This window comes from Elgaria multicarinata, chromosome 1 (genome assembly GCF_023053635.1).
Source record: "Elgaria multicarinata webbii isolate HBS135686 ecotype San Diego chromosome 1, rElgMul1.1.pri, whole genome shotgun sequence".
Classification (NCBI taxonomy): Eukaryota; Metazoa; Chordata; class Lepidosauria; order Squamata; family Anguidae; genus Elgaria; species Elgaria multicarinata.
The window spans coordinates 203,159,354-203,176,421 of record NC_086171.1 but is presented as its reverse complement, the minus strand read 5'-3'; the positions used below and the strand labels follow the sequence as shown (position 1 = coordinate 203,176,421).

Genomic DNA, 17,068 nt, shown 5'->3' with positions numbered 1-17,068 from the left:
TTATATAACTGTGCTCCTTTTCATATGGCCGCCCTAGAAGAAGACAAAGAGGATACAAATGTACATATGCTTATTTATGTGTACAGATGCAAACTTAGAAATAATTATTATAACTTTAACAGAAATACCATGTGTAAGGACGTGCCCAGATGACCTGTGTGCCTGCTTGGTCTGCTGTCCAGGTGCTGTTGTTGAGCAGTCTCAAATTCCAGCCCTGCCTTCTGATGGTTCTTTTTAATCAGACTTGGACAGGATGGCCTTTCAAACAGAGGATGACTTCAGAATAGAGGACAGTCTTCCAGCAGCCCTTCAAATAAAGGACTATCCTCTATAAAAGAACACAAGAAGAGCCATGCTGGATCAGACCAAGGGTGCATCTAGTCCATCACTCTGTTCACATAATGGCCAAGCAGCTGTCAACCAGGTACCCACAAGCAGGACACAGTGCAACAACACCCTCTTGCACATGTTCCCCAGCAACTGGTGTATTGCCTCTGATACTGGAGGTAAAATGTAGCCATCAAGGCTAGTAGCCATTGATAGCCTTCTCCTCCCGGAATGTATCCAGCTGCCTTTTAAAGCCATTCAAATTGGTGGCCATCACTACATCTTGTGGTAGTGAATGCCATAGCTTAACTATCTTCTGTGTGAAGTACTTCCTATATCTCTCCTTATATATGCCTGCCCGAGACCTCAGATCTGTTGGAGGAGCCCTTCTCCAAATCCCACCAATGCAACATATACATTATGCTGGGACAAGGGAGAGGGCTTTCTCTGTTGTGGCAACCTGACTGTGGAATGCCCTCCCCTTGGAGGCCCGATTGGGGCCAACATTGATTTCATTTCGACGCCGAATAAAAACATGGCTTTTTAACAAAGCCTTTGATGGTTAAACTCACTGGCACATTGTTTTAACTGCTTTTATTGCTTTTAAATTATATATTGTTTTAACTTGGTTCATTGTTTAATTTGTTTTTAACTGTGTATATTTATTGTTTTGTACTGTATGTTTTTATCTGTATGCCACTCTGAGATCTTAATGATATAGGGCGGGATATAAATGTTTTAAATAAATAAAATCTGTCCTGAATCTCCCACAAATCAGCTACATGGGATGAGAAGTATTATGAGACGGGGAGAAAAATGTCTCACTATCCACATTCTCCGCACCATGCCTAATTTTGTTCACCACTATCATGCCTCCCGTCACCTTCTTTTTTCCCCAAGCTAAACAATCCTTGCTGTTTTAACCTTCCTTCATAGGGGAGATGCTCCAACCCCTTAATGGTTTTAGTTACCCTTTTCTGCACTTTTCCCAGCTCTACAATATTTTTTTTCCAGGTGTGGTGACCAGAACTGTATACATGGCCATTCTACTTCTGAGCCAGCCTAATCAGGTTTGTACTGCATTTGTCCTGTGTACTCTCATCAAAAGGAAAGTAAACTTGGCCGCACTGCCCTGGAACTTCACTAAAGTAATTCACAATAAATAAATAGGGTGTGGGGAGACCAGAAGGAAGCATGGAACAGTATTTTCTCTCTTGGGACAAAGACTATTAGCAAAAAGTCAACTTAACCTTTCCTTATTCCATTTCTTTGTGTGTTGTGTCTTCTAAGTCTGTAGGCAAGGGCTGTTCCGTTTTATTGCTTGTGCGTAAGCTGTGCCAGAAGCCTTTTTGGCACAGGAGAGAGATAATATTTTAAACAACAACAACAATAAATAAATATGTAAAATACAATTTATGCTAGGGCTGTTTCATTGAATTTCAAGCAACTATGCACCCACCCACATGCAACTGAGTGCAGAATGTGCGTTCTTTCCGTCTTTATTCATAAATAAGTTTTCCCCTTCATCATTTACTGGTTTGCCTTTTATTTTCGTTCCATTTGTCAACTTTTCAGGGCCAATACAGTATACCCAGTTCCAACACCAGTTGGACTTTTTCTGAAGCACAGAACAAGTTCCCTCAGGCATGGTGCTAATTAGGGTGAGTTTCCCCTCAAATTCACTTTTTCTGACCATGGCTCAAAAGTTCACATCTGGCCTGAATCAAACAAATGCTTTCATTTCTGTATATCCTCTTCATATCAGACATGCAAAGGTAATAATTCTTTCACTTTGACCCATGTTTCTTCAATCAGGCTGAATCTGGCAAACTCTGTTCCCTTAAACTTCAATCTGTTTCTCTGGATCAAATATCTTGTTGTTTTTTTCCCCTTCCGATGCTTTTTTTGTTAACTATGTTTATTTTGTCTGATGCTTCCAGTTTGAACTGCTCATTCAGTCCCTGAGCCAACAAGTTTACACAACTCCTCAATCAACACGCTTATGCAAACTCTTTCATAAGCTTGAACGTGCCAATGGTCAGAATAACAAGCCTGGGCTGCCCACATCAGCTTATTGTTTTATAAATAGTGGTAAGGTGTATATGTGTAACCTCTTCTGAAAAGAGGAATAAAGCCTAGTAGAAGAGGTCTTTGCAAGGACCCCTCTGCCCCCAGGACTGGCCGTGATATTTTGCTGAGACCAAGCAGCAAATGGGGTCCCCACCCAAGTCAAGGTGTTGGACAGGCTATTTTGACGCCTGAGGCAGGAAAACCCACAAGCTCCTCTACCCTTCATTGCTGTAAAAATACATTGATAAATAACTAACAACCTGCTGCACTTTCATAGCAACCAAAATTAGTAGCCCGGGGCGGTCACCTCACTCTGCCCAACAGTAGTGCAGGGTGAGGGGAAGAAGTGGGATAGGTTTCATTTCAGATTAGGATAGCCTCGATTTATTTATTTATTACATACTTAAGACTGCCCAACAGCCTAGGCTCTCTGGGCAGTTTACAACTAAAACCATAACATAACAATCCAACTTAAAACTCACTTAAAACTCCAACAAGAATAAGTTACAGTCCAGGGAAGTCTTGTCTACAAAGATGTTTATAGGAGACGTTTAAAAGATATTACATTTTCCGCCTCCCGAACCGCATGAGGGAGGGTATTTCAGAGGGTGGGTGCAACTACAGATTATTATTATTTATTTATTTATTTATATAGCGCCATCAATGTACATGGTGCTGTACAGAGTAAAACAATAAAATAGCAAGACCCTGCCGCATAGGCTTACATTCTAATAAAATCATAATAAAACAATAAGGAGGGGAAGAGAATGCACCAAACAGGCACAGGGTAGAGTAAAACTAACAGTATAAAAGTCAGAACAAAATCAAGTACAGAGAAGGCCCGCTGTTGAGGTTCTTCATGATGACCATCTCTTCATCTCAGAATGACGAGCAGGGCCTCCTCTGAAGTTCATAAATGTCGCCTGGGTGTATATAAGGGAAGGCGGTCTGCTAGGTATCCTGATCCCAAGTTGTTTAGGGCTTTGTAAGATAATAGCATGACCTTGTACATGGCTCAGTATCTAACAGGCAGGCAGTGCAGTTCTTTTAACACTGGTTTTATGTGGGCAAAGCTAGGTGTCCCCATGAGCACCCTAGCTGCTGTGTTCTGCACAAGCTGCAGCTTCTGAACCATACACATGGGTAGCCCCACATAGAACGCATTACAGTAGTCTAATCGTGAGGTTACCAGTGCACGTGGTGGGTCAAACCGATGCCAACGACTTGTCCACATCCTCAGACTCCAAAAACTGAAATTGATGCCACAAAGCAGGATAAGACAATGCACTGAACACCTCATCAGACACTGAGTCAATAGCAGAGTTCAAGTCAGCATGAAGGTGAGCGATTTTATCCTCAAAGTGTCTTGCAAATTCATCACAGTGTGCCTTCGAGGGTTCTAGTATTAGATTGGGGGGATTAGATGTAATTAATCCCCGAACTACTCAGTAAAGCTCAGCTGGACAACAGCTTAAGGACACAATGGAGGCAGCAAAGTAAGTCTTCTTTGCTGCCTTCATTGCCATGCAATAGGCATGACTGTATACTCTTATACATGTTCCGTCACCTTCCAGCCGTCTTCTGATCTGTTTCATTGCCCGGAACTCCCCAGTAAAGGAGGGAGCCTTCCGAGCTCCACAATGCCAAAGAGGGCACTTGGGAGCGATTGTGTCGATGGCCCTTCGCACCTCACCATTCCATAGTGCGACAAGGACCTCAACAGAATCACCAGCTCTGGCTACTGAAAATTTCCCCAAAGCATTCAGGAATTGCTCAGATTCCATAAGTCTCCATGGGCAGACCACCTGAATGGGTCCCCCACGTCTGCAGGGAGGGACTGACACTGTGAGACCAAATTTCACAAGGAAGTGGTCTGACCATGACAACGGGGTAATTTCCATCCCCCCAATATCCAGACCACCCCCCTCACACCCTGAGGCAAAGACGAAGTCAAGGGTATGCCCTGCCCTATGTGTTGAGACTAGAGATGTAAAATTTCCAGATTTTGGGGTTGGGGGAAAATGGAAATTTTCGGAAAAAATGAAATAATGCAATATTAGCACTTTTTACAGATTGAAAGTCACTTTGTGACTTTAGGAACATAAAATGTAATTATGTCCAAGTTGGTTTGGCATAAAATTATTAAAAGTAGTGTATTCAAACAATTATTACAAATTTAATTTACTTCTTTTTTTTTTTTTGGTAACAAATGGAGCTACAAGCTCCTGAACGGTTAAGAACACCTGAATTGTAAGGAACCTCTTTAGTTCTGCCAGTTTATGAGCAGGCAAAAAACAATTTAAAAAAAACAACTGAAGAAACCGCCAACATTAGTAACAAAGAAAATTATTTATATCTCCACTAGTCCTCCAGTGTCAAGACGTAAAGCCCCCATTCCCATAAAAAGAACCGAGAAAAAGGGGGGGGCACCAAGATTCAATGAATATGCATAAAATTTAATCAGACTCATTTTCTGACCTATAGCTATCACTATCAGTTTCAGTCTCTGCTTCAGTGGCAGTGCCCCCTAGAGGCAGAAATGCATCTTGCTCTTGCATTTGAGCGTTGTAGTCTCAGTTTACAACCTAGGGCTCCCGTAATCCATTTTTTCTTCATTTTTTTCAATTTTTCGGGGGGAAACCAAAAAAGGCTTTGGAAAAAAACGTTTTTCCTGAATTTTTCCGGGGTTTTTCCCAGGCCTTCACATCTCTAATTGTGAATGAAATCAAAACCATTAATGATTGTGGCTTAATATTAAGTATGTCTAGATATTCTCACTGTCAGTCCATGTTGACAATACTGAGCTAGGTGGACCAACGGTCTGACTCAACATAAGGCAACTTTCTATGTTCCTAAGCAAGATTCAGCTAAGGATAGGGAGAGTGTTACAAGTAGGGGGAATCATCGCCTAGACCCCCTGTAATATTCCATGGAATGTCTTAACTGGAAGCACCCAGACAGACTTTGGGCTTAATCCAACAGAGCTCTTAAGGAACACTGCACTGGTTTTATGCCTGGGATTTCATTATGCCTCAAGGTTCACTAACAGCAAGATTCAGGGACAGATGTCTTGTTCTGCAGACCAACATAAAAGAAAATGTAAAGTAAATAGCTGTGATGCAGTGGTTAGAGTGCTGGAGTAGGACTAGATCCAAATCCTCCATCAGCCATGAAACTCACTGCGTTGTTTTAGGTCAGACTCATTTTCTCTTAATTTAACCCATCCTAGAGACTTGTTGTGAATATAACATTGAACATCTTAGAAGAAAAGCAGGATATAAGAATAATAGATGTTCTGTGCTGAATTAGCATTCTGAATGATACATGTGTGGAGAAACTGTATAGGGAGACATTTTTTCTCCCTCTCAGAACACTAGAACTTGGGGTCAATCCATGAAGCCGATTGGTGGGAGATTCAGGACAGACGAACTTTGCAATTCTGGACCCACTTACCCTGAGAATAAGCCATACTCAATTTATTTGGTTTTACTCCTGAGTAGACATGCACATGGTTGCACTTTTAGGCTGCAATCCCTTGCACACTTGCCTGGGAGTAAGACCTATGGAACTCAGTAAGTATTTCTCCTGGTTGGGCATGCACTTAGTTCCATTGCTGGCTGCCATCTTATGCACACTTACCTAGGAGCAACCCCCTATAGAACTCAATAGGACTTACTCATGAGTAGACATGAACAGGGTTGCACTTTTAGGCTGCAATCTTATGCACACTTACCTAGGAGCAACCCCCTATAGAACTCAATAGGACTTACTCATGAGTAGACATGAACAGGGTTGCACTTTGATGCTGCACTCATATGCACACTTACCTAGGAGCAAGTCCCATGGAACTCAAAAAGACTTACTCCGGGGGGCGGGGGGGGACATGCACAGAGCTGAGAGTAAGACCCATGGAACGCCATAGTCCTACTCCTGAGTAAGCATGCCTAGGATTGCACTAAGTCCCAACGGAGAAACTTCTCTTTCAGCGGAGAAACTCGCAGCACTTCAACCGACTCCGCACCCACAGAGCCACCGTAGCACTTTACCACCGCCCCCAGTGAGAGAAACCAGGTCGCCTGCAACAACAAAAAAACTACACTTCCCGCTTTTCCTTAAATAGCTCTTAGAGAGGACGGCCTATAGTGACGGGTCACGTGACCAACCGGCCGCCTTAGCGGCGCGCGCGCGCCGGATGTATCGCGAGAATTCCTTCTCCACTTGAACTTTTCCTCCGCGCACGTGTCGCATTAAAGTGGGGTCGAGATCTCGCGATAGAAGCTCTCCTCGGACTGAAATCTCGCGCGAGGGGTCGGGGGAAGGGAATCTTCCTTTTCCTTCTGAAGCCAGCAAGATGGTAAGGAGAAGGAGGGATGCGGCGCCTTTGGACCCCCCCCCCAGTTCACTGTTTCCAACGGCGGACGGTGGTAATCTCGGCCCTCTGGGAGTCCGCGCACCGTCCCGGCCCCGCTTGTTATCTACGCGGCGCAGCGGCTGCTTTTTCTTGAATGGCTTTAAAAACTGGGTGGGGTGTAGATGAATTCATGGAGAATAAGGCTATCTCTGGCTACTAGGCCTGATGGCTAAAGGCTACCCCCAGTATCATGTGAACCGCCCAGAGAGCTCCGGCTATTGGGCGGTATAGAAATTTAATTAATTAATTAATTAATATCAGAGGCGGTAAGCCTGTGTGCACCAGTTGCTGGGGAACATGGGTAGGAGAGTGCAGTAGCAGTTGTGTCCTGCTTCTGGGCTTCCCATTGAGGCAGTAGGTTGGCTGCTGTGTGAACTGAATGCTGGACTACGTGGACCCTTGGTATGATCTGGCAGGGCTTTAATAATAATAATAATAATATTTCTTACCCACTTCGCCCTCTGGATCGAGGTGGGGAACAACACTGAATATGAGAATACTATAAAATACACAAAACTTTAAACATATAAAACTAATAATTAATTTTTATTTTTATTCTCCCAGCATTTTAACAGTCTATAAATAAATTTTAAGTTGGTGTTTTAAATTCGTAATTTTGCATTGCTGCTGTTTTTATCTGGTTGGGCGTTTATATTGTATTTTATATTATGGTTTTATACTTTGAATGGTTTTAGTTTTTGTGAACCGCCCAGAGAGCTCCGGCTATTGGGCGGTATAGAAGTGTAATAAATAAATAAATTAACAGCCAGGCATCTTAAAATTCGACTGGGTAGGTCTGCTGGTAGAGATCGGTTTTTAGAGCTATGTAGCCACACTGAGCTCCTTGGAGGAAGGGTGGAATCTAAATATAATAGCACTTAATAAGCTCAGTGTGATAGAGCGCGTGCCTTCCATGCAGAAGGTCCCCGGTTCGATCCCCGGTTTCTCCAGGTAGGGCGAGTTAAGAATCCTGCCTAAAACCCTCAAGTGCCGTTGTTGCCAGTCAGTGTCGATAATACTGGGCTAGATGGATCGATGGCCTGACTCTGTATAAGGAAGCTTCCCATGTTCCCAAATAAAACAGGAGCGGCCCAGTTCAGCTTTTACATTTTTCTTCCCTGAAGAATGCAAGGAATTGTTACGTTTCTTTACGTCTTGCTTGTGAGGAAGCCTCAAGTGGGGCATAAAGAAGAAGGAAGGAATATTTGCTTATTGCTTGTTCTAGAACTACTATTACTCTTAATAGTAGCAGGGTCAGCATACAATGTCGCCTAAGCTATGTTGTGGCAGTGAGTTCCAGAAGTTAGGCATTGTATGCAATAGCATTTTGTCCTTGTCCTGTACCTATTTCTGATCCCTTTCATTGGGTGATCCCATGTCCCCCTATGGTGACAGGAGGAATGTCTCTACTGCAGTCATAATTTTGTCACCCCATACCTCTTTCTAAACTAAAATATGTCAAATATTTTACTTTATTCATAGGAAGGGTAGTCCAGCCCTGTAATAGTTTTGGTTGCTCTCTTCTAGCCTTCTTTCATAATGCTCACTCTGCTTACTGCAGCAGTGGGTAGAAGTTAGATTGAGATCTAAGATGTCTGGGCGATTTGCAGAAGTTCACCAAGGGTTTCCAGCTCTCAGCTGTCTTAAGAACAAGCAAGATGCCCCCCCCCCCCCATTACATTGCTTTAAAAGAGTACTTCGGAGGCAGGGGGAACCAGGAATGGATTTTCACATGAAAAGACTAGCAAGCTTGATTATGGTACTGAGCGATATTTCCTGGGCTAAGCTGTTCTCGGAAGTACCCTGGTATATCTACCTGCCCACAGGTCAGTTAATAAGGAGCTGTAACCAAATGCATCTCGTCAAGTGACCTTTATAATATGTGTACCACTCCCACTTACTCCTTAAATGACTATAAATATGTCTGAGATAGCAGAGTATGGACTTGCTTATTTATTGTGTATTTATTTTATTTATATCCTGCTCTTCCTTCTAGGAGATCAAGTTAGTTGAATGTGTTTCTTCCCCACCCCAATTGTATCCTCATAATAATTCTACGATAGGTTAAATTGAGAGAGACATCCTTATCCTTCCAGCTCAGTGTGGGTAATTAGTGTCTATGGGCCTGTTCAGACAACACTTCAGGCTCTGTGGTTAGTGAAACTATGGTTCTCTGAGGTTAGCACTAACCGCAAGCCATGCTGTCGCATATAACATCTTAAGCCATGGTTAGAGCCGTTAGCCCTGCTGCAGACAGTCTGACTGTGGTTAGAGAGTGAGAAGGGTTTAGCAAAATGCATTGCACAAGTCACCTTAAACCCTACTGCTTAACCAAAAGCCTTAACCAGCAAGGTTTAAGGTATCTTCTGAACAGGCCCAAACTTGGGGGGACCTGGGTTGGAATGCTACACAGCCATGGACCTCATGAGGCCACATTGGGCCAGTCACACACTCTCAACCTAACCTGTCTCACAGGATTGTTGTGAGAATTGGGGCGTTGGAGAATAGTGTACACCATCTGAAGGTAGGGTAAAAATGTAATAATACTGAAGAGCCTTTTGAACTTAAAAAACAGTTAAAAACACAACAAAGAAATGCCAACATGTGCATAAAAGGTAATGTTGAGGCTGCACATTGAGAGTCTCTTGTCCCTAAACATAAATTGAGCTGGGAGAATAGCACTATGCATTCAAAATACTTGTTGACTTTTGAAACTTCATGCTATGCATGAGCCCATTTCACCAAGCTTTGATAGTTATGTTGTGTGTGTTTAACATATTTTTCTTCTTCTTAAGCCTTCAAGACTGAGAAAGACCAGGAAACTGCGGGGTCATGTCAGCCATGGCCATGGCCGTATTGGTATGTATAGAGGGCAGCCTGCTTGTAGGATTATTGCACTGCTTAATCTATTGCTGCTTCATGATGTCTTGAAATGTTGGAATCTTCTGTTTTGCTTATCAGGTGACTTAAACCACCAGAGAAACTAGGTTTGCTAATGATGCCTACAACTTCCAGTTTTTTCCACCCTTCTTATTGCTTTTAAACTCCTCTAATGTAGTCCAGGCTTGTATAGCATTTAGGCTGCTGGCAAGGGCTACCTTTCCATAACTACTCCAGCTATGCTTGTGAGATAGAAGTTGAGGCTTCTATGTAGATGCCATGTGCATGCCATGTAGAAGAACTGCTCTAAGGGCCACACTGTTTGCTTCAGTCAACGTTTGTCTTGTTCACCTGGGCATTAAACTCTTCAGGAAAACGTAACTAGGCAATTTTAAGAAGCGGTTTTAGCATCACCCTTTGAGACAAAACACTTAATAAAATTGTTGATTATTGTACAGGAGCAGCAGATAAGAATTATAAATAAATAATAATAATAATAAGCAGCAGATACGAATAACAGAAAGGATTGCTTAGCTAAAATGGGTGTGGCAGGCTGCCCCCCCCCCCCCAAATTTACAGTAGCTGCTTAAGTGATGCCTTGTTAACCAGATCGTACTTGTGTACTTCACACTCCCTGGACAATTAGAGCTGGGGGAAGGGGAAGGAAAGGACAGGACACACAGACAGCTGGACAACCATCTGTCAGGGATGCTTTAAGGTGGATTTCTGCATTGAGCAGAGGGTCGGACTCGATGGCCTTATAGGCCCCTTCCAACTCTACTATTCTATGATTCTATATAATCCCTCCTGCCCTGGTTGGTGCTTTGGAAGTGATGGATAAACTAGAGCCGGATCTACACTACTGCTTTAAAGCGCTTTATAACTGTTACAAAGCGCTTTAAAGCAGTAGTGTAGATCCTGCCCAGCATTTTACTCCTCATGCCCCAATTTGGATTGCTCTATTACTTTAATCTATGGTTTAAAATAAATTGCAGAGGTTTTTTTAATCATATTTTGTTCGTTTTAGGTAAACATAGAAAACATCCTGGAGGACGTGGTAATGCTGGGGGCATGCACCACCACAGAATTAACTTTGATAAATAGTAAGTCCTCTCTTTTTTCTTTTCTTTTTTTGTCTGCTCTCCTCATTCCTTTATTTCCTTACTGCCTCCTGCCAAAAACTAACTGACTTGGTTAATATAAATCAACATTGTTTAGTAACGATTTCCGTATGTGCATGCAGTCATAGGAACAAGAGAGAGAAAGAGAGAACTGCATTTAAGGGAAGTAAGCATATAATGCCTCCTCCCATATGTACCTGCCCTGACCCTAAGGTCATCCTCAGGGGTCCTTCTCCGCGAGCCCCTGCCAAAGGAAGTGAGGCAGGTGGCTACTAGGAGGAGGGCCTTCTCTGCTGTGGCACCCCAGCTGTGGAATGAGCTCCCTAAGGAGATTTGCTTGGCACCTACATTATATGCTTTTAGAGGCCAAGTGAGACCTTTTAGAGACCTTTTTATTCTCCCAGCATTTTAACAGTCTATAAAAAATTTTAACTTGGTGTTTTAAATTCGTAATTTTGCATTGCTGCTGTTTTTATCTGGTTGAGCTTTTATATTGTATTTTATATTATGCTTTTATACTGTTGTTTTATACCTTGAATGATTTTAATTTTTGTGAGCCGCCCAGAGAGCTCTAGCTATTGGGCAGTATAGAAATGTAATAAATAAATAAAATAAATAAATAAAAATAAATAATTTATCAGGGCAGTAAAGCCCTACTAAAGTCAGTGAGATTTCAAGTCTGTGAAGTATATTTAGTTTATTTGAATAAAGGAGCTATTTTCCCCGCTATATACTGAGAGAACTGCAGCTTTCTCAGTTTTGATACTTTTGAATAAATTACTTTATTGAATACTATACCAATGATGAATGACAGATTTTTTTCCGGAATGGGGAAAAAAATTCACTGCACTTTTTCCTGGAGAAAAGGTTTATATTTCTAAAAGTGGATTGTTTCATAAAACATTGTTTCATATCAATGGATGCAATAACTTCTTACTTTTGAAGTTGTAATTAACTCCTTTTTCAGGTCACACTATCCCTAAGAATAGTGCCTTTCAAGTATTCTTATAAAAAATAACATCCAAATAAAGCGTTACAATCGTTTGAATATAAAATTTATATCATACTAAGTGCATTTTATTTTTCAAATATTACTTTAATCAAATATTTTGTTTCAATTCAAATAGTTTTGGTGAAAGCATTGATACTTCTACTGGGCTTAAGATTAACATGATATACTTCTTAGGGTTGGGCTGTTGTTTTTATTAAATACTAGTTAAATATGCTAGTTTCCCTGAAAAAAATAGATTTAGTAGATTTAGTTTTTTCCAGGAAACCTCCATCACAGTTCTAATAGCATTTCATTTGTGTTCTAGTGCACTTTGTTCTTATGCCAGCGTGGGGAACTGTTTTCCTATGAACAGGCCGTAGACCCACTAGAAAGTCAATTAGGGGCTGCAGCTGATAGTAGATGGACTTTGCAGCACTGCATTCTCCACCTCCATTCTAAGGTGCACAACAATATCCTAAAAAGTGACTGAACTATATTAATAAGACCAAATCTTTCATACCCTATATTTATCTCAAGTATACTCTGAAATTGTAGAACAGCAATCATCTATTGTAGTCCATGAAACGCATCAATACACCATGTGTATTAGCCTTTAATCTGTTAACTTAATTGAGTGTTTGGCATGAGAACACAGATGCAGAATTTCAAATGACTGAAGCTAAAGTCTCATCTAGGTACTAGCAGTTCTTACGGTGTGTTGTAGTGCTTGGAGAGTAAGAACTGACTTTTCCTAATAGAACAATCAACAACTAAATTAGTAACAGAAGGATGTCAGGGTGGGGAAAAGAGTTTTCATGTCTTGTATAATGCTTTCGTGTGTTTTCAAAGCACTTTGTAGGCACTATCTCATTGATAGTTAGTGTTCTTATTCTGTATTGAAAGATAGTGGTTTGTCTGAGGCCACAATGAGTTCTTGACTGAGCAGTTATTTGGATGAGGAATATCTGTTTTGTACCGTCTGCTCTTAACCAGCGCTGTGCATTTCCAACGAATGAGTCATAGGGAGCACCGTGTCCTGCTTGTGGGTCCCTGATCAACAGCTTGTTGGCCACTGTGTGAACAGAGTGCTGGACTAGATGGACCCTTGGTCTGATCCAGCAGGACATTCTTATGACTCTTGAAAATCGTGAAAAACCAGATCATAGTGCTCATGTGAAAATGAATCATGTGAAGATTTTTCTTATTGCCTGTTTTCTTTCCAGCCATCCTGGTTATTTTGGAAAGGTTGGTATGAGACATTACCATCTGAAGAAAAACCAACACTTCTGCCCCACAGTGAATCTAGATAAGCTCTGGACACTTGTTAGTGAGCAGACAAGGCTCAAGTATGCCAAGCATCCAGCCGGGTTAGCCCCTGTTATTGATGTTGTACGCTCGGTAAGTGTGACTTAACTTTTGTCTTCTGAACCAAACTCTATTGATCATGCAAGTTTACACACACATACTGTTTTTACGCTTTGTTTCCTGATAGTCTTGAGATTTAGGTCCACACAAGTTTTTATTGGGTAACAGGTTGCCCAAACCTGGTCAATTTTACTGTCCAATTGTTAACTTGAGGCTGAAGCTGCAGGCCCAAGACAAATGCGGTTTCTTTTGAGTCCAAGCTCCATAGTATTTCACTGTTTGTGTGTTACGATGATGCTTTGTAGCAGCAGCACTTAAACATTTGAGGAAGAGGTGGAGCGGGAGTGATGTAAATGTTACTGTAAACGAGACTAGCGCAATATCATAACATGTGTCATTGTTATGGTGTGCTGTGTTTCTCGGAGAGAAATTCCAGGTATGATTGACTGTGATCTCTAGTTTTGCACCACAGTCAAACTGTATCAGCAACATTGGTTAGCTCGTGAGGACATCTTCTGGAACAGTTGTGAGAGCTCTTGATATTATTTGGGATATGTGAAACTGCTGGTGCCAGTAGATCAAGACGATGCCCATTCCTAAACATCAGCATCCTGTGTAAATTGAGTTTCTTTGGGATTCCTTAATTGAGAAACTGCAACACTGCAGTGACAAAATGACCCGGTTCTTGCCAGGCTCACCTTGGGCTTTGTAGCTCACAATGAGCTGCAGCACGTGCTGGGCATCGTTGTGAATAGGCAGCCCCACTAGGGTTGCGGCGTGTCATTCTAACTCCTCCACTTGGGATTGTGTGAGGGTTGTTTAACATGGCGGTTTGCATGTCATGTGAACTGGGCCAATGTGTAAAACATGTGCCGTTACTCTGAGTATACTGAAAACGTGGTCATACTTCATTGTATGTCTGTAGAGACTGGACCGAGAGCAAAAACGGTGTATACATACAGACTGTTCTTTTGCCTCTTGATATTAATATCTATATCGTCAGTATTTCACTCAGACATGATATGGAACAGCCTTTTAATTTAGTTTGCTCTTGTGTCAGCCACAGGTAGCTAATAGGCCCATCTCCCCCAATTAAGCCGGGTTGCAGTTAAACCTCAAAAAAAACAAGATTATGGCAACTAGCTTGATTGATAACTGGCAAACAGAGGGAGAAAACATGGAGGCAGTGACAGACTTTGTATTTCTGGGCGCAAAGATGACTGCAGACGCTGACTGCAGCCAGGAAATCAGAAGACGTTTACTTCTTGGGAGGAGAGCAATGACAAATCTTGATAAAATAGTTAAGAGCAGAGACACCACACTGACAACAAAGGTCCGCATAGTTAAGGCAATAGTATTCCCCATAGTAACCTATGGCTGCGAGAGCTGGACCATAAGGAAAGCTGAGCGAAGGAAGATAGATGCTTTTGAACTGTGATGTTGGAGGAAAATTCTGAGAGTGCCTTGGACTGCAAGAAGATCAAACCAGTCCATACTCCAGGAAATAAAGCCAGACTGCTCACTTGAGGGAATGGTATTAAAGGCAAAACTGAAGTACTTTGGCCACATAATGAGAAGACAGGATACCCTGGAGAAGAGGCTGATTCTAGGGAAAGTGGAAGGCAAAAGGAAGAGGGGCCGACCAAGGGCAAGATGGATGGATAATATTCTGGAGGTGACAGACTTGACCTTGGGGAAGCTGGGGGTGGCGACAGCCGACAGAAAGCTCTGGCGTGGGCTGGTCCATGAAGTCACGAAGAGTCGGAAACGACTGAACGAATAAACGACAACAGAATGCAAAGCTAAAGAAAACTGGGTTGAATGCTCATGTGCTTTTTGAATATTGTGAGGTAGCAGACACATATTTTAATCTGCACATGTGATCCATTGCACATTTATTTTCCAGTTCTTTTTCCTTTGTAGATTGTACAGGTTAATGGTTAAGATTAATAGTGTAGCTAGTTCTACAGATAACCTTCCCCATATGGCATAAGTTACTTACGGCATTATCGCAAAGAATTCTCTGCAGATTTTGTTTGAATTACTAGTGCTGGTTGCAAAAGGCTGAGCATGTATATATTCTATACTCTTTGAGCTTGCTTCTGAGTCTGTGCTAAATTCTTGCTGTTGTTTCAGGGATATTATAAAGTCCTGGGCAAGGGGAAACTGCCCAAGCAGCCTGTAATTGTGAAAGCAAAATTCTTCAGCAGAAAAGCAGAAGAGAAAATAAAAGAAGTTGGCGGAGCCTGCGTGCTGGTGGCATAAGGACATCTCTATGTACTTGGTTTTAATAAACATTATTCCAGATGTCTGTGGTCTCATTTTAATAAACTAGTGAAGAAGATTGCCAATTCCATTGTTGCTAACTCGCTTACAACAGGTTAATATCTCCAGGGCCTAGAATTCCACATAACCACAGCTGTGTATACTAGTGGAGCAAGCACGTGCAGAAATGGTATTGGATTGGGGCAAGGGGATCGGTGATGACCTGGACCTGCTTTTCCCCTACCCCTCAGAAGGAAGGAGGCTGAGCTACTCTTACTCCTGCTTCTCCCTGTGCTTTCCTGCTAGAGGTGCAGGTGAGCCTGCTTGGCTTTACGTAGCCACTGGCCGATTCCACAGGATTTCTTACTTTATGCCACTTGCACTGAGCCAGCTAGGGCATGCTTGTCTGAGAGCTGTATCTCCCCTGCCATACCAACTGAGCTGCAAGTCATAACCCACCCAACCTCCACTCCACCAGCCTTCCTGGTGCCCAGGCAAGCAAGGATGCCTCATCTGCACACTTCTTGGGCCAGAACCGGATTGTGACTGCTCACTATGCTGGCTAGAGGCCACGGTCTGATGTTGAGCCTCACAGGTGTGTTCAGAGGAAGCACCTGCTTTAACTTAACAAATGAGAGCTGGGCTCCAAGTGTGTGAGCTACGGCTGTGGAATTTTAGAAGTAGCTGGAAAGGGGACATGCAGGACTTCCCAGGAGCGCGAGTGTCCTGCCAAGTACTTGCCACTAGCCCGTTCTCAGCAGCCACACTGCCCACTTCTTCTATCAGCATGGTAGTCGATGTACTGAAAACAGGGAGTTTGTTTCACGCAATCATAACAGTGGCACGTTACCCAGAGGTTTCGAGGGTGGATCTGAATTGGCTCTATCGCCATTGTGAAAAGGATATCAACATATGCACATTAAAAACACGTACTTTGGCTTTCGCAGGCATGAGCTGTTACAATTCCTGCGACATTTTAATAAGTACACAGTATTTCATGAAAGGTAAAAGAGTTACTTGTAGGGTTTATGCAAAATTCACCACGGGTATCTACTGGGAAGCCCCTTAAAAATGATTGGGAGATGCCTTTGGCCAGACTTCTTACCTGTCTTACATTCCTTCCACTTAAGCATGTACAGTCGTATGCCATTGTGTCCTGTGTCTTATTCTTTGCTACAGGAGTTGAAATCAATGGGTTGATCTCTCCTCCGCAAAAAAAGTATTTAGAAAGTTGTGAGTGTATACCAAACTCTTTATAGCCCTATTTAGGTATTTTTAATTTGGGTAGAATAAATATCAAGGGGGGGGGTGGATGGGGACAAACATGCTAGCTCATCCCCCTTTTGCCATTTAAGTGTTCTAAATTGAATGGAGCGTCTCCATGGATAGAGATGGTCCCACACTGTACATGGAAGCATTTGATCGGACGAAAGATTGGAAATTTGATCGTTATCAGCACTACATATTCTACCATGAGTTCAGTAGGAGGATAAATGGCTACTTTGCATTTGGGTTGTTCAGCAACGCTTATAAAACTGGTTTTTCCTTCTGCATATCTGGGCTATCGCGATTAGATCAGCCTTCAAAGTAACCCTGTTATAGCCTGTCAAGGAAAAGGCCATCATGAATATCACATCA

The 17,068-nt window shown here is 42.3% G+C and overlaps 1 protein-coding gene across 1 annotated transcript; it reads left to right on the top strand.

The window, feature by feature from the left end:
* Window positions 1-9,567: 9,567 nt before the first annotated feature.
* Window positions 9,568-15,472, top strand: LOC134394891 (large ribosomal subunit protein uL15-like). The gene is made up of 4 exons (XM_063120710.1): window positions 9,568-9,667; window positions 10,716-10,791; window positions 13,024-13,198; window positions 15,302-15,472. Exons 2-4 carry the CDS (start codon window positions 10,760-10,762, stop codon window positions 15,428-15,430), a joined length of 336 nt encoding a protein of 111 aa, XP_062976780.1. The 5' UTR covers window positions 9,568-9,667; window positions 10,716-10,759; the 3' UTR covers window positions 15,431-15,472.
* The last annotated feature ends 1,596 nt before the right edge of the window (window positions 15,473-17,068 follow it).

Bases quoted from the DNA above. Each gene is read 5' to 3' on its own strand.
- LOC134394891 (XM_063120710.1), top strand. From the start codon at position 10,760: ATGCACCACCACAGAATTAACTTTGATAAATA. The intron at 10,792-13,023 runs GTAAGTCCTCTC...TTTTCTTTCCAG, and splicing joins AGAATTAACTTTGATAAATA to CCATCCTGGTTATTTTGGAA. The intron at 13,199-15,301 runs GTAAGTGTGACT...CTGTTGTTTCAG, and splicing joins TTATTGATGTTGTACGCTCG to GGATATTATAAAGTCCTGGG.